Source organism: Pelophylax lessonae (assembly GCF_965119305.1).
Source record: "Pelophylax lessonae genome assembly, chromosome: 1".
Lineage (NCBI taxonomy): Eukaryota > Metazoa > Chordata > Amphibia > Anura > Ranidae > Pelophylax > Pelophylax lessonae.
Window position 1 is genome coordinate 77,478,814 of NC_138768.1, and position 23,344 is coordinate 77,502,157.

Consider the following 23,344-nt stretch of genomic DNA (forward strand, 5'->3'; position numbering starts at 1 on the left):
TGGAGTAGGTACTGTTTTTGAGAGCCGTACCGTTCGGTTCCATGCAGTGGAAAAGCGCCGCCGTACCGTACCGAACCGTTCCTGCACCGTACCATACGGTACCATGCAGTGGAAAAGCACAAAAGCGAGCCGAACCGTTCAGTTCCATGCAGTTGAAAAGCGCCATTAGTCAGGGGGAGATCTTGTCATCCATTTACCCCTCTGCTTTTGTCCATACACCGAACGCCATGCATTCCGTAAAAAGAACACAAAGTTGTTTTCATGAACAATGGTAGAAGAAAGGGAAGGCAAACAATGGGAGCCCTTCACCGTGACAGCCACAGCTCTTCTTCATGTATAGCACTGTGTGTAGGATCCAGCATCAGAGCGACTATGATTTTTGCAGTAACCAGCAACCATCCTGCAGCCTAATTAGAGGTAACTTATTTAAATTGTGTTTGAAAAAAAAAAAAAAAAAATACTCTTGGGAGTTCATGTCAGAAGTGTGCATGCCTTTTTATATACAATGTTACAGTTCTTAGTCAATAATAAATACATATGAGTACAATGTCGCAAATGCCTCTCCAGTGTTTAATACCATGACACACGTCTGGATGAATGTGCTCAGATGAAGAAGTCCGCAGGGCTACAAGCATTTGCTCGTGTGCTCTTTCATTCCAGTTTAGGATTATACGTCATCAAATATTCTGCTGTTTGATTTAGACATTGATAAATAGCGCCCAGCTGGCTGATACCTACGAAAAACAAAATGATGATAGTAAATTAAAATGTGTGAGCCAAATATTGAAGAGAAACTTCTACAATTTGATTAGGAGGAAAAAAAAAAAGATACTATGGTGCAAATTTATAAGCCAGCAGTATGACCCAACCATAACCATACCATTGATTTCCAAAAAAAACACTCTCATCCTCCAGCACATTTAGCACTCAACTTTTTTCCCTTGGGAGACTGCATGTGATCAGCACAGGGCCAATCAGCACTGTCCAGAGGGTCAAGAGTCCTGCAGCCTCATAAGACAACCATTTGAGAATGAAAACTCCTCCTACAGGCACTGATAGAAGTCAAAAGACTGCTATATACTGCTGATGAGAAAAGGTATTTAGCAATTTATAGTTACTAAAATAATGGGATTTTTGACTTGGATTCCTAACCATTTGATTATACTGCCCCCTACAGGAGTAGGACACTAGGCAGAAAAAGAACTAGACTACACCTATGGGCAGTCTGAGGCGGTATACGCTCCCCTCTCTGCTATAGGTACTCAGTTTTGTTACAAGCAGTGTCAGAAGCATTACAACTCCATAGAGGGACGGGTGCTGTGTCCGTCAATGAACATCAGAGAAATGGATTTTACATTAAGTCAAAAATCCTATTTTCTCTTTCATTCATTTAAGGACACAGCTCCTTAGGATTCTTGATCATTGGGACATCCCAAAGCAGTGTCAAACATGAGGGGTGGGAACAGCAAAAAAATATCCCAAGGCTAAACCTTAGCCAATCAGGTAACAGGAGCTCAAAAAAAAAAAAAACTGGAGCCCACCTGAAAACTACTTCCCCAAAGAGGGAACAGGCCCCCCCTAAACAGCAGCCTGCAAAACCTTGTGGCCAAAGGATGCATCCGCAGATGCCAACTCATCCATTTTTGTGAAAGTGTGCAACGACGACCAAGTGGCCGCCTTGCAAACCTGGGGTCACTGAAGCCTGATGACGAAACGCCCAAGAAAAACTAAGCGCCCGAGTAGAGTGCTCCTTTACAGGGAAAGGAGGAACCTGACCCTTGATCGAATAGGCTTGAGTCACCGTTTGTCTGATCCATCTTGAAATATTTACAGAAGAAGCGGACAGTCCCTTTCCTGGCCCATCCGTGAGCACAATTTATGAGTCTGACTTTTCGAAAACACTCTGTAGCCGCCAGGTACACCAGAATCGCCCGAACCACATCCAGGGCATGCAACGCAATCTCCTTAGGATGTTGTGGCCTGGGACACAGGGAAGGCAACACAATGTCTTCATTCAAATGGAAATGAGAGACTACTTTAGGAAGGAATGACGGACAGGGGCGAAGAACCACCAAGTAAGTGCGAACAAAAAAACACCGCCAATTCCGACATCTTGCGAGCAGAGATGATCGCCACCAAAAAGACCACCTTCTGGGACAGCGTAAGCAGGGGAATCTCCGGAATATACTCAAAGGGAGGCTTCTGGAGGACTGAAGGAGCCCCAAGTTCAGATCCCAAGGCGGTAGAAGAGACTGTACCCGTGGAGTCAAATGTCGAACCCCCTGAATAAAAAGGTACGCACCAGGGAGTGCGTGGCCAGGGGTCGTTCAAAAACGACCACCAGGGCCGACAGTCCTGATGGTACTCAAGGCTAACTTCTGCTCAACCCTCCGTTGAAAGAAAGAAGGTCAAGACCTGAGCCACCGAGAAAGAGCGGGAGTGAACACCAAGCGACTCACACCACGAAATGTACGCATTCCACGTACAATAGTAGATCTTCCTAGGAGGTAGACTTCCTAGCTTTCAGCGACCCAGGCAAACCTCTATCCTTCAGCACCTGGCTTTCAACAGCCAAGCCATCAAAGCCAGCATCTGTGAAGCAGGATGGAGGATTGGCCCTTGGGACAACAGATCCTCCCTGAGAGGCAGTCTTCAAGGGACGTCGGTGACCAGCTGCACCAAGTTGGCGTACCAAGACTGACGAGGCCAGTCCAGGACCTCTAGAATGACCGGAATCCCTTCTGCCTCGATTCTGCGCAAGAGTCTCTGCAGAAGCTTCAGAGGAGGAAAAGCGTAAATCGGACAATACTGGCCCAACTGGGCCAACAGCGCGTCCATGGCCAGAGCATTCCGTGACAGTGCCACAAACCTCTGAACCTTTCTGTTGAGCCGATACGCCAACAGATCCACCTCGGGGGGTGCCCCACCGGAGACATATCTGATGAAACACGTCCGGTGGGTGAAGGGACCACTCCCCTTGGTCCAAAGCCTGCCGGCTGAGATGATCCACCTGCCAGTTTTCCACCCCTGAAATGTGTACCGTAATGAAGCGCTCTGCCCACCGTAGAATGCTCACTAACTTCAGAGCTGCCAACACACTTCTTGTTCCACCTTGGTGATTGATATAAGCCATAGCCATGGCGTTGTCTGACTGAATCCGCACTGGACACCCCTGAAAACGATCCGATCATCGATCCAGGCACAGCTTGATCGCTCGGAGTTCCAGGACATTTATCAGTAGTCTGGACATTTCCAGTGTCCAAACACCCTGAACGGAGCTCCAAACCAGGACACCTCCCCCCTCCGGACAGACTGGCATCTGTGGTGACCACTGTCCAATACAAGGGGAGAAAGGATATGCCCTGTCAAAGAGCCAGAGAACTAAGCCACCAGACCAGAGACCCTTTGGTTTCCCAGCTCAGTCGGATCTGATTGTACAGACACTTCGGACACTTGTCCCATTTAGCCAAGATCTCCCTTTGCAGGTACCTCGAATGGAACTGTGCAAACGGAAAAGCCTGGAAGGTAGATACCATCATGCACCCGCATGCAAGTCTGGAGGTATGGGCATCTGCTGTACAGCAGGAGATAAATTGCAGCATGCAACGTTTGGAGTTTGTCCAGAGGAAGGAACATCTGGTTAGAGCAGAGTCCAGAGTCAGACCCAGATAATCCAAATCTGGATGGGATCAGAGCAGGCTTCTGGTAAATCAGAAGCCAGCCAAACTCCCTCAGGGTCTGTATAGTGCTCCCAACATCATCCACCAGAGCAGCAGAAGACTCCGCTAGCAAGAGGAGGTCATCCAGATAGCCAAGTACTGTGATCTCCTGCTGACGTAACAACGCCAGAACCAGGGCCAACACTTTTGTGAAGACCTGAGGGGCGGAAACAAGACCAAAGGGTAACCCCACAAACTGATAATGCTCCTCTCCTACAGCAAAGCAGAGGAAGCGCTGGTGACGGGCACAGATTGGAATGTGCAAGTAAGCATCCATGATGTCGATGGAGGTAAGAAAACCCCCCCCCCCCCCCGATGGAGGGATGCCACTACCATGCGAATGGACTCCATCCTGAACTTCTGTACCCGCACAAAGCAGTTCAGGGCCTTAAGACCCAGAATCAGACGCACCATGCCCTTTTTCTAGGGATTTGTAAACAGGTTTGAATAAAAACCCTGAAACCGTTTGGAGGCCGGAACCGGGACAATTGCACTCTGAAGCAGCAGGTATTGCGCCGCCCCAAGGAGAGCTTGCAGCCGGACCTTGCACTAAGGTGGTCCACGGGGCCCAAAAATCAGCAAAGACATCCCTCCACCCCTGGCACAGGTGAGGGTGCACCTTCATGCTGAAGGAGCCATGTCTGGGGGTCTAGAAAATCCCTCTCTCAGCTTGCCAGACCAAGGCCGCTTGGAACCTCCCAAAGAGGACTTGAACCCTTGTCAGTGGACCCTGAGGAATAAAAAAAAATTGGATTTTTTACTTACCGTAAAATCCATTTCTCTGATGTTCATTGAAGGACACAGCACCCACCCCTCTATCACCCCACCCACCCCTCTGTCCAGCCCATCGCCCAGTCCGGCAGTTGATTGTAGAACTCACAGGAAAAAAAACGAGAGGAAAAAAAGCTATTTAAAAAGAAAATATTGCCAGGACCAGACATCCCAGCAAGGAACTAGGTCCTTAATCTCGACTAGGCAGAAAAAAACGGAGTACCTATAGCAGAGAGAGGGAGTATACCTCCTGGGACTGCCCATAGTGGTAGTCAAGTTATTTTTCTGCCTAGTGTCCTACTCCTGTAGGGGGCAGTATAACCCAATGGTCAAGAATCCTAAGGAGCTGTGTCGGTCAATGAACGAAAGAGATATTTGCATTTCCATGTTCTGTGTACTGTGGGAGACCAGATATATTAAATGCAGAGTCTTGGGTTTAGTAACACTTTGAAGCTGAAGTTTAGGTATGGTAATTATTACCCAGCTTGGACCAATATAAGTATGTACGCGACATAGCTGCTCAGCACAGGACCCGGAAGCTAGCGGTAATCACTCTAGCAGCAGTGCCTAATACAGTGATTTCCATCTTCCACATGGATCCCACAGGTATGGCACATACATACTTAGGATGGTTCAAGCAGCTCCAATGTAGCTAGCTGTAAAAACTGACATACTGACTAAAGCTGACGTTTAGGCGTTTACTATTTGTGGTCTAGAATTTTCTTTACCTTCTTGATTTGTACTTAAAAAGACCCTGTCACTTCTGTAAAATAATCCAGGTGTCACCGAACTCTGTAATAGAAGAGGCTGAATAGCTACCACTCCACCTAATGTGTCAGATGGCATGGTCCCCTCTGGGTGCCATAGTGGTCAGTGTGAGAAACCACAGCACCCAAGAGGGCATGAGCCAACAAATTGTATAACTGTGGTGCTGCTAGTTCTGCAGAAGAGTTAAAATGTCACTTTCTGCCCACTGGACATGTTAGTATTCAGCCTGGAAACGTAAAAGCGTTAGGTACTTTTACTAGGGGAAGAGAGAGATTTTAGCCCCTGCTTTGCAGAATAACCAAATCCATCCCTTCCCCCCTTGTCAGAACAGAGATCTGCCTTGCTTACATAGACAGACCCCCTTTCTGTATGTTTTACACATGATTGGCGGGTGCCGGTGGACATTCGGTGCCCTGCACCCGCAGATCGGCTTCTGCTGTAATTAATCACAACAGAAGTGGGCCGCCGGCTGTGGCAGCACACTCCTAGGCAGAAGTGCAGCACACTCCTAGGCAGAAGTGCAGCATCATATATATATATATATATATATATATATATATATATATATATATATATATATATATATATATATATATATATATATATGTGATTCTGCACAGGAGAGCCATCCTGTATCAGTAAGGCTAGGTTCACATATCTGTGGCTGCAGTTTGCAGTCTGGAATCCGGTGCGTTTCTGTTCCCCGGTTCAGGTGCGATATAGGTACGAATTTTTTCCCGAATTCACACCTGAACCGGACCCAAAAACGCACAGGACTCTTTTCAAAACCGCACTGCAGTCACCCCTCACATGTGTGAACCGGCTCCATTAAAAGCCGGTCACATTGACATATTATGCGAATTGGATGCATTTAAAAAAAGCATTCCAATTCGCATATATGTGAACCCAGCCTCAATCTGCTATGGGGTGGACAGCAGGTGGTAAGATACACAGGGCTTGACCAGACCCCTCTTGCTTTCCAGTCGTGGCTTACCATAACAGGCAATTTTCGGCATAGTGTATGGAAGTAACCGGGAAGGAGATAACCCATTTAGCCCCTCCTCCATCCCTCCCCATTCCCTCTTTCCTTACAACTCCCCAATCCTCCCCACTTTTTTTTTTTTACTTTTCTCTTTTTTCATCGCCTTTTCCTTCCCAATAATTCCCATCTTCCCTACCGTTTCTTCTTTTTAGCTCTGATCTTTCTCTACCACTACTACTACTACCTACTACTACACGTATCTCTTACAAACCCCCTATAGATATCTTACTATTTAATGAAAAAACAAAACATCACGTTGGAAAACTAAATGCATTTATGACTAACAGATGTTTGATATACTATAGCGTTTACTTCACTTACTGAGACCTATGCCTTTTTCGTACATGGATGTACTGCTTTGACTGTTTTACTATGCATTATTTTGATGTTTGGTTTTATATCTGAACGATAGCTGCTTGTATTGCTTTTTATGCTCTTTATTCTATTATGCATTGCTGAGTTACACAAATAAAGAAATTAAAAAAATAAAAAAAAAAGATACACAGGTCCTGATGTATGCCCATTGTAGTTGGTTCACCAGAGCCACCTATTTCAGACTTTCAAGGCAGTTTTAAGTATGATTGGTGGTTGAGAAAAAATCAAGTTCAGTTCTTATTAGGAACGTTCTGATAAATCTGATCCCTAGAAATCAGCACATTACATGACCAGCTGATCAGAATTTCTGCAGGAACTGTTTTATAATATGGCGATCATAAAAAAAAAAAAAAAATCAGTTTGCATACTTTTATTACGCATCCATACACACCATGTATGACTTATATATAATATCTGTACCTGAGTCAGAATACTTTATACCATTACAGTTTGCTGACATAGAAAGTGACAGTGATGGGGCTAGTAATGTTCCATTTTCAATAACTAGCCTTTTCCAATGTCATTTAGTAATTTTTTCCGGTCTATAAAAAAATCAATTAATTAAAAAAAGCACTTTTAGGGCTGGTTCACATGTGGCCATTGGAAAGGACTAAAATCATGCCAGACCGCACCAAAAGTACTACTTTACAAAACACACACAGCAGCCGGATCGCATGCTACAAATACTACAATATACTAGATACATATATACATACATACTACATACTACAAATGCGCACAAAGCGCGTGTTTCCCGCACTGCATTCTGGTGTGAACTTGCCCTTAATGCAAGTGATGTCCCACCTCCCTATTGTTCTAGAACCTTGTGGACCTTCTTGGCTTCTAGTCATAACATGTCAGGGCTACAGATTACCAAATCCACAATACAACCTTCATCCACCGACCAGCCTGAGAAAACAATCCCCAAAGTGTCAGCTGTTATTCCCACAGAACTTCCGATAGCTTACCTTCCAGACTCAGCGTCCAGAGGGTCATCTGTAAAATTGTCTGCACTAAAATCCAGAGGTTCTGCATCCTGCAGGAGTTCAATTCGATCCCTCTCCGTTCGGTTATTCTGTCTTGTGTACTTTGATGCTGGGAAAACAAAAAAAAAATGGACATTAATGGATAAAATTCTTGAGTAAAAGCAATAGAAGAGAAGATAAAAACAGAATACAGAAACCACATGATGGATTTCTTTATCAGAACAGCTAGCAGGGAAATTCCTAACAGTGATCTCACAATCTGGTGGTCTGATACAACTCGGGAGTAGGAGCCATTGATGAATATACACAATGCCTATCCCTGGGGGTACACCTGGACTCTGCTCCAATTAGGACACACTTCAAAGATTCCCATGTAAAGAAATAGGGCATTTCAAAGAATAAAAATTATCTATAGACCAGAAGGCCAACAATGTGAAACCTCCGCTCCTAGATCACCAAGTCGTAACAGAGGCTTCATCTTCCTGTTCAGATTTCACCAAAATCACCAATCAGGTTCAAACTTTGAGAGACGATCGGATGGTGAGAAGGAAGTTAAGTCCCTAGTAAAATCTGGACTGAGGGTAGGGATATCCCCACAAGGACTCCCTCAACAGATGATAAAAGTTGATATCTGACAGCATGGTAATAATACATAATTACTATAAGCAACATCTCATTAAAGTGAATATAAAAACTTACCACAAGCACATTTGCTTCTTTTTGGTCTGTTAGATATATGATTAGGCAGGTTTTGTTATATCTATTCAATAAATGCAAACCTGCCAGAAATCTTGAACTGGTAACTTTAATGCGGAGTTCCACCCTATTTTTTTAACTTCGGCCACCGTTGTTGCTGATCGCTATGCCATTAATGCTACAAATTGATTTATTTTTCTTAAGGTTTAGTACCTGTAAGGTTAACGAAGACCTCCATTTCTGTCCTACATCGCCTGGCGAGGTACGTCATAAACCCCCCCCCCCACCACTGGCTCCTGGGATATAAGTGTAAACAATCCCAGGAGTCACTGGGCAAATTGGTTAACAGGTTGCCATAACAACAGGGTGGGAACTTCCTCTGCCGCCATTGCTATGGCAATCTGCAATACACTGGGTGCATCACGCTTTGTTCACACTGCGCAGGCGCGAGATTGGGAGGTGCATGCTGGGTAGCCAGCTGCACCACATCCTGGAAGAAACACCAAACAGGCTTCAGATGCCCACATTCAAGATGAGAGCTTACATGATATAGAGGGTGCAGTGAGTACATTGGATTTATAAAAAACTAAAATGACACATACAGCAAATGCCAATTTGAATTACGTAAGCTGCAAGTATCGCGTGGGGGGGGGGGGGGAGGGGGTATTGAGAAAAAAGAAAATGAATGGAGCTCTGGTTTAACACTGTCTGTGCTTATTTAGTTAGCAGTCTTCCCAGACTACAAAACAGCTCCCCCTATATTATGTAGATCAGAAAAGAGGGAGTTGTTCTGTAGCCCTAACACTTCCTGCCCTAGGGTAACAATGATCATCCTCCATAGATGCAGTAAAGTGAGTGAGCGTTGCCACTCTAGGACAGGAATAAACTTACTGGCAGCACAACCATGTGGAAAAAAAAGGGAAAAACCATGAACAAAAAGAATGCATCCAACACATCTAAAAACAGGTAAGCTGCGATATATTAAATATTGGATTAGACACTTTAAACAAGCCTATAGTCTTTCAATGTAATAATATCAGTGGCATAGAAAGCTTGGTAATTCCAGAGCTTTGCAATTTTCACTGTCGGTTCTACTCACATCGGTTGGCGGTCATCTCAGTGTATGTGGGCTCCTTCTGTTCAGTGCTGACATTTCTGTTCCGGCTGGAATCCTCCCTGTTAGTGGCATATCGCTCCTTCCATTCCTGAAATATAAGACCAGACAAAGGGAAGAATGATCAGTCTCTCTATGGACAGTATATGAAATCAGCCGTGCGCTAAAACAAAGGAGAAGAAGCAACACTGGATGTTTTGCCCACAGCAGCCAATCAGAATGCAACTACTTTTAATCTATGTAACCACTTGCCTATTGGGGCAATTAAAAAAAAAAAAAAAAACTTCACATACATGACAGAATTCTGCATTTTTGATAGAAATTTACTTAGAACACCCAAACATAATATATTTCTGAGAGCAAAATGATCGCAGTTTTGTTTTTATGTCACACAATAGAAGCACAGCCCTTTATCAAACCCAAATTTTCAGGAAAAATTCACTTAAATTAATTTTAGAGCACACAAACACAACAAAATACCCAATTTTTTGGTAAAATATACAATATGATGTTGCGTCGAGTAAAAAGATACCAAACATGTCAAGATTTAAAACTACGCTTGTGAGATTGCAACAAGTATGGTACCTAAAATTTTCCATAGGCGACACTTTTACAGGTTATCAGTTTAGAGTAAAACATCCTTTCACCCTGCTGATCTCATGTAGCCTCTTTGACTCTTGAGGTGCGGTTAAAGTTTACCGCGTTTTTTGCCGCAAAGCAATACCCATTACATTTTTCTTTTTGCGCCCCCCCCCACCCCAAAAAAAAATTTTGAGCACCAGCCGCCACTGCTCCTCTCTCTCCTCAATGGCACACCAACTTTGATTGACAACAGCAGGAGCCAATGGCACCTCCAGGGAAGCCAAGTCTCTCCAGCAACATTGCTGGATAGATATGGGGCTTAGGTAAGTATTTGGGGGGGCTGCTGCACACAGAAGGTTTTTTTATCCTAATGCATAGAATATTAAAATAAAAAAACCTTCTGAACTTTACAACCACTTTAGGCGGTGATCAAATAACTACAGTAGGATATCGCAAAAACAGTTACAGATGTTGCACAATATATTTTTTTTTTTCAAAAATGAAAAACAATTAAAATTTAATAAACTGAGCACACGTGTTATATTCAGTACATCATTGATGTCACTGGTCATATTCTGTTCGTTTTTCTCTCATGCTGTCCCCTTAACCACTTAAGAAAACGATAAAAAGTATTAAAAAAAAAAAAAAAAAAAGACGCACCCGCCTACGAGTTTCGCCATCTTCATTCCTCTGACGTTTCCTCTTTTCTAAAGTAAAAAGACAAAAAGTTTAAATTGGTAATAGCCTATGAAGGATAATGAAAGACTTGTAATTTAAACATAAAATAAACCTAAAATGTATGTAAACCCCAGCAATTAGAGCCCATTCACACAGGTGCGACATGACTTGCTGGGGCGACCTGTGAAGTCACGGTGCGACATGCACGGACTTCATATAATTGAAGTCAATGCAAGTCGCCTCCAGGTCGCCCCAAAGTAGTACAGGACCCTTTTTCTAAGTCGGAGCGACTTGTGTCGCTCCTATTAGAACGGGTCCTGTGCTAATCAATGGCAGGCGACCGACCGCGACTTGTCAGGCGACCAAGTCGCCTGACAAGTCGCGCTAGTGTGAATGGGGTCTTAACTTCTCTTATTTATTCCGTTTTGGTCTGTTTAAAAACCTTTGGAAGTGTTTTGTTATATCTGTTTAATAATAAAAACTAATAATAATAATAATAACTAATAATAAAACGCAAGAGCTGTCCTGTGTCCTCTGCACACTTCTTGTGTTATCTCAAAGAGCCCCCCTCCTACATCTCATCTTAGACTACAGAATAATTTGCCTTCATGTTTTAGACAGTGGGATTGGTTAAATAGTTTAGCAAAAGACAACTGGGCAGGGCTTACACCTCTCAGTCCACAATAATGCTGTGTGTTTGCAGCCCACAACAGGAAATTAAGAGCAGTGTTTATCTCTGGCAGATCAACAGATATTGTTCTGTCCTCAAAGGGATTTTAGATGGATAAAACACTGGGAAATATATTGCAGAAATGTATTGCATATTTTTTGTTTTATTTTGCCTTGACATACAGTGGGGAAATTATTATTTGATTCCCTGCAGATTGTGTAAGTTTGTCCACCTACTAAGAAATGAAGGGTCTATGAATGTTATCATAGGTGTATTTTAAATGATAGAGGCAGAATATCAACCAAAAATCCAGAAAAACACGATACAAATGTCATAAATGAGTTGCAAAACATGACTTAGTACTTGGTGGAGAAACCCTTGTTGGCAAGCACAGAGGTAAGATGTTTCTTGTAATTGGTTACCGTGTTTGCACACATCTCAGGAGGGATTTTGGTCCACTCTTCTTTACAGATCTTCTCTAAACCCTTAAGGTTTCTTGGCAACTTGAAGTTTTACCCCCCTCCATATATTTTCTATAGGATTAAGGTCTGGAGACTGGTTAGGCCACTTCATGACCCCAATGTTCTTTTTCTTGAGCCACTCCTTTGTTGCCTTGGTGGTATGTTTTGGGTCATTGTCATGCTGGAAGACTCATCCACGACCCATCAGCGTTATGGCTGAGGGAAGAAGGTTCTCATCCAAGATTTTACAATACATGGCTCGTCCATTGGCACCTTAATGCGGAAAGTCGTCCTGTACCTTAAGCAGAGAAACAGCCCCAAAGCATAATGTTTCCACCTCCTTGTTTGACTGCAGGGAAAGTGTTCTTAGGGTCATAGTCAGCATTTTCCTTCCTCGAAACACAGCGAGTCAAATTAATGCCAAAGAGCTCAATTTGGTTGCTTCTGACCACAGAACTTTCTCCAAATCCTTCTCTGAATCATTTAGATGTTCATTGGCAAACTTCAGGCTGACCTGTACATGTGCTTTCTTGAGGAGGTGGACTTTGCCGGCGCTGCAGGATGTCAATCCATGGCGGCGTATTGTGTTACTAACAGTTTGTTTGGTGACTGTGGTGCCAACTGTCTTGAGATCATTCACAAGCTCCTCCCATGTACGTCTGGGCTGATCCCTCACTTTTCTCATGATCATCCTTATTCCATGAGGCAAAATCTTAGAGCTCCAGACTGAGGGTGATTGACGGTTATTTTGTATTTCTTCCATTTGTGAATAAACAGTTGTCTCCTTGTCACCGAGTTTCTTGCTGATGGTCTTGTAGCCCATTCCAGCCTTGTGCACGTCTACAATCTTGTCCCCGAGGTCCTTTTGACAGCTCTTTGTTCTTGCCCATAATTGGGAGGTTTGAATGGAAGATAGAGACTCTGTGGACAGGTGTCTTTTATACACATAACGAGTTGTCTTTAGGAGCACCTTCTTAACCGCTTGCCAACTGCCGCAAGTACATATACTGTGGCGGTCAGCCCCTCACAGGCAAAGTGATGTATGGGGTACGTCACTAGCCTGTGAGGCTCTGGGGAGCGAGCGCGCGACGCCGGAGGCGTGGTCACGGACCCCCCCCGCGCGTGTGCCCGGCGGACCCGATGTCCGCCGGGCACTTGCGATCGTCCGTTAGAGCGGGAGAAAGGCAGGTGGCTGATGTAAACAAGCCGCCTGTCATTCTCCCCTGTGTATGAACAGTGATCATACGGTTCTACTATGTAGGACCGTTGATCACTGTTCCTACACCTCAAGCCACAGCCAATCACAGTTAGAATCACGCCCCTAGGGACACACACAACCCCTCCCTCTGAAAAAAAGTTAACCCCTTCACTGCCAGTGTAATTTTACAGTAACAGTGCATATGTATAGCACTGATTACTGTAGTAATGTCACTGGTAACCCCAAAAGTGTCAAAAATGTCAGTCAAGGGTCCGATCTGTCCGCCGCAATGTTGCAGTCCCGCAAAAAAAAAAAAAAAATCGCAGATCGCCGCCATTACGCGTTAAAAAAAAAAAAAAAAAAAAAAAAAAGACAAAAATCTTTCCCTTAGTTAGTAAACGCGATAACTTTTGCGCAAACCAATCAAAATACACTTTTTGCAATTAAATAAATATGTAGCATAAAACAAATTGGCCTAAAATGTTAAAACATTTTGATTTTTACATTTTTTTTGGTAATATCATATAAAAAAAAAATGTGAAAAATATTGTTATTTTTGAAAAATTGACGCTCTTTTTTTGTTTATAGCGCATGATCAAAAAATCGCACAGGTGATCAAATACCACCAAAAGAAAGCTCTGTTTGTGGGGAAAAAAAGAACCTCAAATTCGTTTAGGTACAGCGTCGCACGACCGCGCAATTGTCCGTTAAAGTCACGCAGTGCTGAATCGCAAAATAGGCCCTGGTCAGGAAGGGGGTAAAATCTTTCGGGGCTTAAGTGGTTAAATTGACCGGACTAATCTGTGTACCACATGAGCACATACTGTAGCCAGTCTGTGGGAGCCAGAAATATTGATGGTTGGTAGGGGATCAAATACCTTCTGCTACTCACTTAACTGCAACTCAATTTATAACATTTGTATCATGTGTTTTTTTTCTGGATTTGTAGTTGTTATTCTGTCTTGATCATTTAAAATACACCTATGATAAAATTATAGACCCTTCATTTCTTTGTAGGTGGGCGAACGTACAAAATCTGCAGGGGATCAAATAATTATTTTCCCCACTGTATGCTTTAATTGAATGTTCTTCTTGTATATTAAAGTTCAGGCAACCCACAATATTTGTGTTTGGCATATGCTGAAGAGGTAAATGTAGATAACTTCTTAGCCTCAGTTCACACTATGAACCGTGTGTGAATGGCACAGGAACTGCACCGCCTTCCTTTTCAATTCACATGTGATTCAGTGCTGTGCGATTTGAGCCCATTCATTTAGAATGGGCTCAAACCGCACCGCGTCACACCGCAGTGGCGCATGCAGCAGTTTTGGAACCGCGCTGCACCCGGATCACATGGTACTTTTGTAAAGTGTGATCGCGTGGGATTTGGTGCCAGCAAACACACAGAATTTGCGACCTGCATTTGGAGCGTCTTTAAGATTACACTGACGCCCTCTGCGGATCGCAAGGGCAGTGGGATTTTAATGTGGTGAGGGAAATGCGCACGGATCGTGGGGCTTCAATAATGTGAACCTAGGCTCAGAAAGCACTTTTATAGAATACATTCAACGTCAATTGGTCAGATATTTGGATTTTACAGCTTTCTTAAAATAACTTCTAACTATGAAGAGAACCTACCTCTTCTGATCAACTCTTTCCCTTCATCGGTCAGATCGGAGGTCATGTCATTATCCCCCATAAACTGCTGGAAGCCCAGTAAATTCAAGCAGCGAGTGCCCAAACTGAACAAGAAAAGACATAGAAGTGATTACACAATACAGCATAAATATGTAAAACACACAGTATGTGAAACATTGACTTAGTATGCCAACCAAGTTGTATAGATTGTGTATATATATATATATACACACATAATCTCTGTTTTCAGCTGCATAGGGGGCTTGGAGACATGGGGAAGAGAAAAAGCATTACACTGATCTTCCCAGTGAATGGCTGTGCAGGAGGGGCGTGTCAGCACAAATGACTATTGGAAGACAGGCAGGCTGTCCTCCCAGCACAGCCAGAAACTGACCATACTGGGATCATGTGCTCTCGTACCAAGTGTGGTCAGTTTTGAATAGGAAAGCAGAGGGACTGAAAGGAAGACCAGGGATTTCACACAAAGCAAACAATACAAAAAGAGAACCGAATATTTTTTAACATAAGAACGTGGTACAGTAGGCACATATCAGGAATATAAAATGTCAGGGAAAGGGCAACTGCACCATGAGCTTAGCACTGAAGTTCCTGATTTAAAGCGTATCTAAACCCAAACACATACATTTAATATACCGCAGCTTACCGGTCCTTAGATGGGGTGGCTTCATTAGTTTACTTTTTCAGGCTAAGAACATTTTCAGCAAGTAAAGAAAATACCTGTTCAGATCAATGTCCGAAGTGTTAAGCTCATAAGAAGTAACACAGAGATTAAACAAGAAGGAAACCTTGCCATAAATGTAAACTACTATTCCCATCAGCCATAATATAAGGGAAATAAACAAAGACAGACTGGGTGGCAACCATAGATGCACTGAAGGAAAAAAATTTAGCCATCTGCTGACAGGAAGTGTGTTATTGGCAGGATCACCAGGTTAAAATAAAGGGAAAAAGCCTGAACACTGGTAAGCAGCAATATACTAAACATTTTCTTTTTGGGTTAAAGTGATTGCAAAGGTTTACATTAGAAAATGTTTTTATTACCCTAATGCAGAGATTGCATTAAGGTAAAAATCCTTTTACCTTTGAAACCACTTTAAGATACGCTTTAACCAGGCCTAAGAGCTGTAACTTGGCTTTCAACTGCAAGGACATCTGCTGGTAGAACCTGGTATCACAGCTCTTGTGTGCTAAACAACAAGTGCAGGATTTAAAAAAACAAACATACAGTACTTACTAGTGATGGACCGATATCGCTTTTTATTGCTGGTACCGATATTTTGGCCAATGCATATCGGTATCGGCCGATATTTTCGTACATTAAAACGTTTTTTATTTATTTTTTGGTTGATGACAGGTACTCTTGTGGAGGGATCTGGGGGTCTAAAAGACCCCAAAAACCCCTCCTCTGCACTTAAAAGCATTCAAACTGGCAAGTTTGGCTTTTAGGAATGCTGTAATTTTTTTGAATCTGGTGCCGAATATCCAGAAGTGATGTTATGAAATCACTTCCGGGTTTTTACATGGAGACCCGATCAGAGCCAAATGCGGCTGTGATCGGGTCTTCTCTTCGACGGCCATGCAGGTTGGTTGCCTGGGTCTCTTGGTGGGACAGGAGACCTGGGCGAGCCGCGGACGCCCCCTCCCGCTCCTTGTAATTACATCCAATGTGGCTTCTCAGCCGCATTGGTTGTCATTACAAGGCAGCCGACCGTCGGCTATGGACGCCGGTACCGGGGTGATTCCTCTAGCTGCAGGCATCACCCCAGGACATGCACTTTCCCGAAATATCGGCAATATCGGTAACCTCAGGGGCCGATTCGGATATATCGGGGAAAGTTCATATCGGCCCTCGATATATCAGCTTTGCCGTTAATCGGTCGATCCCTAGTACTTACTCACCTATGTAGATTCATACAGCTGTTCCCCACTAGCTCGAACACAGAGAACTGATCGCTGATCGCTCAGTTGTCAGCCTTCAGTGAGGAGAGAGCCGGTGACTCTCAGTAACAACTCTGTGCTCTGCCACTCCAGCATTCACTGGAGTGATGGGCTGTGGAGGTGAGAATAATTTTCATTTTCTTTGATTGGACGAGGTGGAGAGGTGATGCAGTAACATCACGATGACCAGCTCATCCAGGGAACACTTTGCATTAATTGAGAAAATGCAAAGTGTTTTCTGAATGGGGCCCATGCAAAGTATCCACTAAGTAGCAGAGCACAGGATTTGAAAGCTAGTGGAGATTACTGTAGTAGTATCCCCAGCTTCCACAGGGATCGGCCAGGTAAGGCACATCCATACTTACATTGCTCCAAAGAGGACCAATGTAATGATGCAAAAATATGCATACCTAAACATCAGCTTTAATAGCTTATGTGGAAGAGGGGCTGTGTAAAGTTTGCATCAATATGGCTGAATTCAGAGAAGGGCTTAAAAGAGAAGGTCGGGATTCTTTTCTTTTAAAAATAATACTTACCTAGGTGGATACAGCATCGGTCCAAAGTCCTAGAGGTGAGCATGGGAGGAGGTGGCAAGGGAGCTAGAGATCTTGGGAGGAACCATAGTAAATTGAGGAAAGCCTGTACATACTCCTATCTGTAAGAAGTTCTCTTGTTAGTTGCAGACAATAGTGCTCATAGGTTTATGACCCCAGAGGTGATGCTGCTTCCCTTGGGAAGGACTATAGTAGTAAACATACAGTATATGTTATAGAGATGGCCAAATACTGCGCTGTACTGACAGGCAAAGCTCAGACACTTGAATATAATGGCTGAATTTGCTGCTACCTCCCACTCCCCACACATTCCTAATTGGCCCAACAGAATGATGGGCTGATCACTAGCAAATAGTAATGTGCAGGAAGAAGGAAGGGGTGGGAAAACTTCAACACCATTGGGAAGAGCTTAGTATAGACTATGTGATCGGCCTGGGATTTAGCCACAACGTCAGGGTTTAGGAGGTTGCTGCAATTCAGTACAGGCACCTCCACAGTCTCTTTTTTAATCCATTTCCATGACAGTTCCTCTAATAATTTTCAGGGCGTCTGAACATCCTTTATGTGAACAAAGCACCATTAAAAAAATATATATATCATGCGTCTCAGAATGATACAACAAATTACAGTGCTAACCATATCATACAGTTAGATATCAATGTGCTTCTCTTACTTGAAATATGTGGCAATGCAGAGGAGGACAACCAGCATGGGATAATAGATATAAAAGCCATCAGCAATAAGTGGCAGAACCTTTAAAGATCCCATAATCTATAAAAAGGAGACAAAAGCAAATTAGAGATAAAGCAGTGTTATCGTGTAACCGTTTTAATGATAGGATGACGTACTTACGGAAGTGTAGGCAGTCTGCACTGAATTCTGATGGGAAATGGATCCATCCATGTGAGTCAGACCCAGGAAATTCAAACACAGCGGAGGAGTCAAACGGCAGAATAACCTGCAGAGAATAAACTATTATTAAAAAAAGATAAAGGCAGCAAAGGCAGAATATTATTATTCTATTGTAATTAGAGGCTTCTACATACACTTGGGCTGATTTAATATAACAGAAGGAAAGGAAAATGAGGAAAGTATGTAATATAAATGAGATTTTCTAACCTGCTCTCACAAATCTGATTGGTTAGCAGTAATAATACACTGGAAGCTGGAAATCATTAAAGAAGATGGCTACTCCAGTGATCTCCACTTACTTCCAGGTCCGGTGATCTCCACTTACTTCCAGGTCCGGTGATCTCCACTTACTTCCAGGTCCGGTGATCTCCACTTACTTCCAGGTCCGGTGATCTCCACTTACTTCCAGGTCCGGTGCTGAGCCTGATACATTGTGAACAAAGGAGGTCGGCAGCTAGGCATGGCACCATCCAGAGAATGCTTTGCATTTTCTGAATGAATGCAAAGTGTTCCCTATTTGGATGATATGGAGAAGTGGGGCAGCCATGCTTTCCAACTTGTCCAATCACAGAGCACTGTGCATTCATTCAGTAAATGCAAAGCTTTTACTGAATGATGCCCATGCTGACCGGCTAAGCTCCAGTGTTCACACGGCAAAAGAGCAGCTGCTTGGCACGGGACCAGGAAGCAAGTGCAAATCATTGGAGTAGTGGTGCCTACTTCAGTGATTTCCAGCTTGCAGGGGGATCGGCCAGGTAAGGCATATACATAGCTACATTGATCCAAGCTGGACTGATGTAACTATGAAAAAATTCACAATGCCTTGAATTTCTTTTTAAACTGCAAGCACACCTTAGAGGTTGAGTTTCCAGTTTAAAGCCAAGCTTTTAACCTGTTAAGTGACAGTTCATTCTGCAGGATCCTTGGTCATCTTTGAAGCTACAAAATAGTCAGAAATCCAGGGTTGGTAGGCTGTGGGTCAGGGGTCAGGGGTAGGCTGTGGGACCCCATGCTCCAAGGGACTTGTGCAGCTCCCCCGTATGCCTGGATGGGAGAGAGGCAGCATGTAGAGGAATGCCCGCTTCTCCTCCTCTCCCTCCCACAGACATTCAGCGGCTGCAAGCGGGAAATGGAGGGCATTGGTTCCTCCACATGCCGCTCTGGCCGCCTCCCTATTCTTGTCCTGCTGTCCTCACTGGCTGTTGCAGAGAATCTGAGTCATTTGTGTCAGGTGTCATTTACCGAACCCTTGCCTTAATGAATAGTGTCAGTGATCGGTACTGATCACTGACTTTTATTATTTTTTTCCTTTGTAGCTGGGGCATAGTAAACTGTGCTCACTATACCTCAGTTTATGAATAAACGGGAAGCTCTGTACAGAGCTATTCCTGTTCTTTCATTCTGTGCAACTGAGGCTGCAGAGAAAGGGACTGAAGAATCTGTCCTCAGTCCCTTTTCTCGGTCTCAAAAGTGAGACATCAGGGGTCTGTTTAGACCCCTGATATTTCACCAAAGTCCATCAACGGGGGTTCTAAAAAACATGTAAGAAAAGAAAAAAAAAATTGTAAAAAACAAAATAAAATGGTAAAAATAATAATAATAAAAAAAAACAACTACTGACACCAGTGGTGGGACTATTAGGGTTGAAAAAGGCCGCACTTGTGACTGGGCTCTGCCACTATTGGAGGACCCCAAGACGGCAGGAAGGTGGCTCGCTGTGGGATGGAATTAATGGGTATCACAAAGGGGCTCTTGCACCGGGGCCCTGAAGGTTCCAGTCACACCTCTGCTGTGGGTTCTGTATGCTTTTCAAAGCCCAATGTATTTGAAGGAGGCCATCCCACTGACTTGTTGATGGTTATCTGGTGTTTGCTGAGAGCACCATCATTTATAGCATTCAAGTGTGTTCAGAGAATGCCTGACCCTGTCGAATATACTCTTTTTTGGAAGCTAAAGAGTTGGAGGGACAATTATGCAGGTAATATTAGTTAGCACCCTCTTCCTGGTATGTCTTTTCCTTTCATCCTTTCATCCTCTTTGTCTACTCGTGCCCCTTCACTGCCTGGGAGGATACCTGGTGATGCCAACCCTCCCAGAGTGAATGTCCTAATCCTGCTCAGAAGCTCATTTAAGGAACTCCGGTCTGGCTAACATTGATCTCAGTACACTAACTTTCTGAACCAGCCATGCCACAGCATGACAAAGGGGGTGCAGTTTAATGAGAAGGGGTGGGGTTCATCACTTCAAGATGTGCAAGTAGGTGGGAGGATTGAAAGCGTTAAGCAGGGAGAGAAAGTATTGGACTCACTTAGAAGATTCAAAAACCTGCAGGTATGAATCAATGCCGAGATGTATCAACACATGGGTTGCTGGAAAGTTAAGTACATTGCCTCTTATTTTATAGGGTGTGCATTGCGTGTGAGTGACCCTGTGGTAAAAGGGTAATTTTAACTATCATGTCTGCTGTAGCCCTCTGGGTTGGAAGACTAATTACTTTCATATAAAAGCCTGATCCTCCTACTTTGATTGTGGTATCATTTCATCCCATTCAACATTTGTAAAGTCAAGTTCACTAGCAGGTGGTGCAATAGGCAAATGTGAACCTGCTCCCTCTACTGTGGAATTGAAATGAGCTCAGGTATGTTTGAATATGAGTCCGAACCTGCCTGAGCTAACCCGCCAGGAAACTGTCAAAGTAAACAGCCAATCAAAGACGGCGGAGGTATGCCCCACTGACACATGTATACGTGCAGCTGCTGGTAATGCCTCCTATGATTGGCTGTCCGCTTTGACAGCTTCCTGCCAGGAAAGCTCAGGTGGGTTTGGACTCATGTCCGAACACACTTGGGCCATGAAAATCTGAGGTATGGGCTGCAAATAATCCATTTAGCAGACACAAAGTAGTAAAAGCAGTTTTTTTGGTTCCTTACATGCCGCTGAACAGGAGGCTGTACGCGTCTGTCTGATGATGTGATGCAAAATAGTAATAATTGAACACTCTGATCCTGAAGACTGTAGAGTAAACGCAGATACTCAAGAAGAATATGGTGAAAAAACAAGCCACCTGGAAGTGAGAGAAAGCCAATACAGAGATTACATGAAACTATTAACAGTGTTCACTGCAAAAACTGTGCACAGCATAGGACCATGAACTGCTATCAATTGCTAACCTAGTGAAACCAAATTGTTAGAGAGACAGTATAACCTTTCTCATTCAGGATCCCAGGCCTGGCACCAATACCCGATACTTCTGGGTATGGGAAACAGATGATCTTCTCCCATCTCAAAAAGGATTAAAAATCATAGGGATCTACATCCATAGGAAATGCCAACTCACTTTGTGTTCCAAGTGTAGCCTACGTGGCCAACGTAAACTAAGGTAGGTCAAATCCAGAAAAAAACACAAGTTATAAACGGAGTTGCAGTTCAGTGAGTAAAATAAGTTTTTGATTCCCAAACAAAACATGATTACTTGGTGGAGAAACCCTTTTTGGCAAGACGTTTCTTGTAATTGGTTACCAGGTTTGCACACATCTCAGGAGGGATTTTGGTCCACTCTTCTTTAAAAATGTTCTCTAAATCCTTAAGTTTTCTTGGCTGTCTCTTGGCAACTCGAAGTTTCAGCTCCCTCCATAAATTTTCTACAGAATTAAGGTCTGGAGACTGGCTAGGCCACTCCATAACCTTAATGTGCTTTTTCTTGAGCCACTCCTTTGTTGCCTTGGTGGTATGTTTCGGGCCATTATCATGCTGGAAGACCAGTCCACGATCCATCGTCTGTGTTCTGGCTGAGGGAAGAAGGTTTTCATCCAAGATTTTACAATACGTGGCCCCATCCATTGGCCCTTTAATGCAGAAAGTCGGCCTGTACCTTTAGCAGAGAAACAGCCCCAAAGCATAATGTTTCCACCTCGGTGCTTGACTGTAGGGGTGGTGATCTTAGGGTCGAAGTCAGCATTTTTCTTCTGCCAAACATGGCGAGTCGAGTGAATGCCAAAGAGCTCAATTCGGTCTCATCTGACCAAAGCACTTTCTCCGATCATTTAGATGTTCATTGGCAAACCTCAGACAGGCCTGTACATGTACCTTCTTGAGGAGGGGGACCTGTCTGGTGCTACAAGATTTCAATCCATGGCGGCGTATGGTGTTACCAATGGTTTGGTGACTGTGGTCCCAACTGCCTTGAGATCCTTCACAAGCTCCTTCTGTGTAGTTCTGGGCTGATCTCTTGCTTTTCTCATGATCATCCTTACTCCATGAGGGGAAATCTTGCATGGAGCTCCAGACCGAGGGGCGATTGATAGTTACTTTGTATTTCTTACATTTGCGAATAATCACTCCAACAGTTGTCTCCTTTTTACCAAGCATCTTGCTGATGGTCTTGTAGCCCATTCCAGCCTTGTGAATAATTGTTGGTTGGTAGGGGATCAAATACTTATTTTACTCACTGGACTCCAACTCAATTTTAAACATTTGTATCGTGTTTTTTCCTGGAATTTGGTTGATATTCTGTCTTGTCTCAATCATTTTAAATACACCTATGATAAAAATTATAGACCCTTCATTTATTTGTAAGTGGGCAAACTTACAAAATCTGCAGGGGATCAAATATTTTTTCCCCACTGTGTATATATCACACACACACACACACACACACACCAATATCACAAGACATAAAATAGCCCAATTTTCCCTACTGATATGGCCAAACTAAGCACTGCTTACTGTATATTGTAAAGTGTTAAAGAGAAGACAGGAACTATTCACCCAAATCTGTATTTTGAAACAATTACCATGTTGAAACAACTAGTGTAAGTGACTGATTTTATCTTGATATCATCCGATCTCTAGCCCCAGCCCAGCAGCACTCAGATTAGAATGGGGAGGGCCAGCACTAGGAGCCAATCAGGCTCTATTTCATATACAAGTATTGACAATGAACATGCTGACAGGAGGAGAGGGAAGAGTGAGCAGAGGAAATACTTCATGACTTTGTTATTGCAAAATCATCAAGTAAAAATAAAGGAGAAAAAGCCTGAAATAGAAAATGCGGCCACCACATACAGTCAGGTCCATAAATATTGGGACACCGACACAATTCTAATCTTTTTGGCTCTATACACCACCACAATGGATTTGAAATGAAACAAATAAAATGTGCTTTAACTGCAGACTTTCAGCTTTAATTTGAGGGTATTTACATCCAAATCAGGTGAACGGT

At 43.4% G+C, this 23,344-nt stretch overlaps 1 protein-coding gene across 1 annotated transcript in view; it reads right to left on the reverse strand.

Moving 5' to 3' along the window:
* Nucleotides 1–295: 295 nt before the first annotated feature.
* Nucleotides 296–23,344, reverse strand: part of LMBRD2 (LMBR1 domain containing 2) — a 74,783-nt gene continuing 51,734 nt past the window's right edge. The window contains exons 11-18 of the mRNA XM_082243775.1: nt 21,054–21,187; nt 18,064–18,169; nt 17,885–17,982; nt 14,699–14,802; nt 10,714–10,760; nt 9,457–9,562; nt 7,644–7,770; nt 296–734 (exon numbers count right to left, since the gene is read on the reverse strand). Of these exons, the coding sequence (XP_082099901.1) occupies nt 668–734; nt 7,644–7,770; nt 9,457–9,562; nt 10,714–10,760; nt 14,699–14,802; nt 17,885–17,982; nt 18,064–18,169; nt 21,054–21,187 (789 nt within the window). The 3' untranslated portion in view covers nt 296–667. The remainder of the gene's footprint in view (nt 735–7,643; nt 7,771–9,456; nt 9,563–10,713; nt 10,761–14,698; nt 14,803–17,884; nt 17,983–18,063; nt 18,170–21,053; nt 21,188–23,344) is intronic.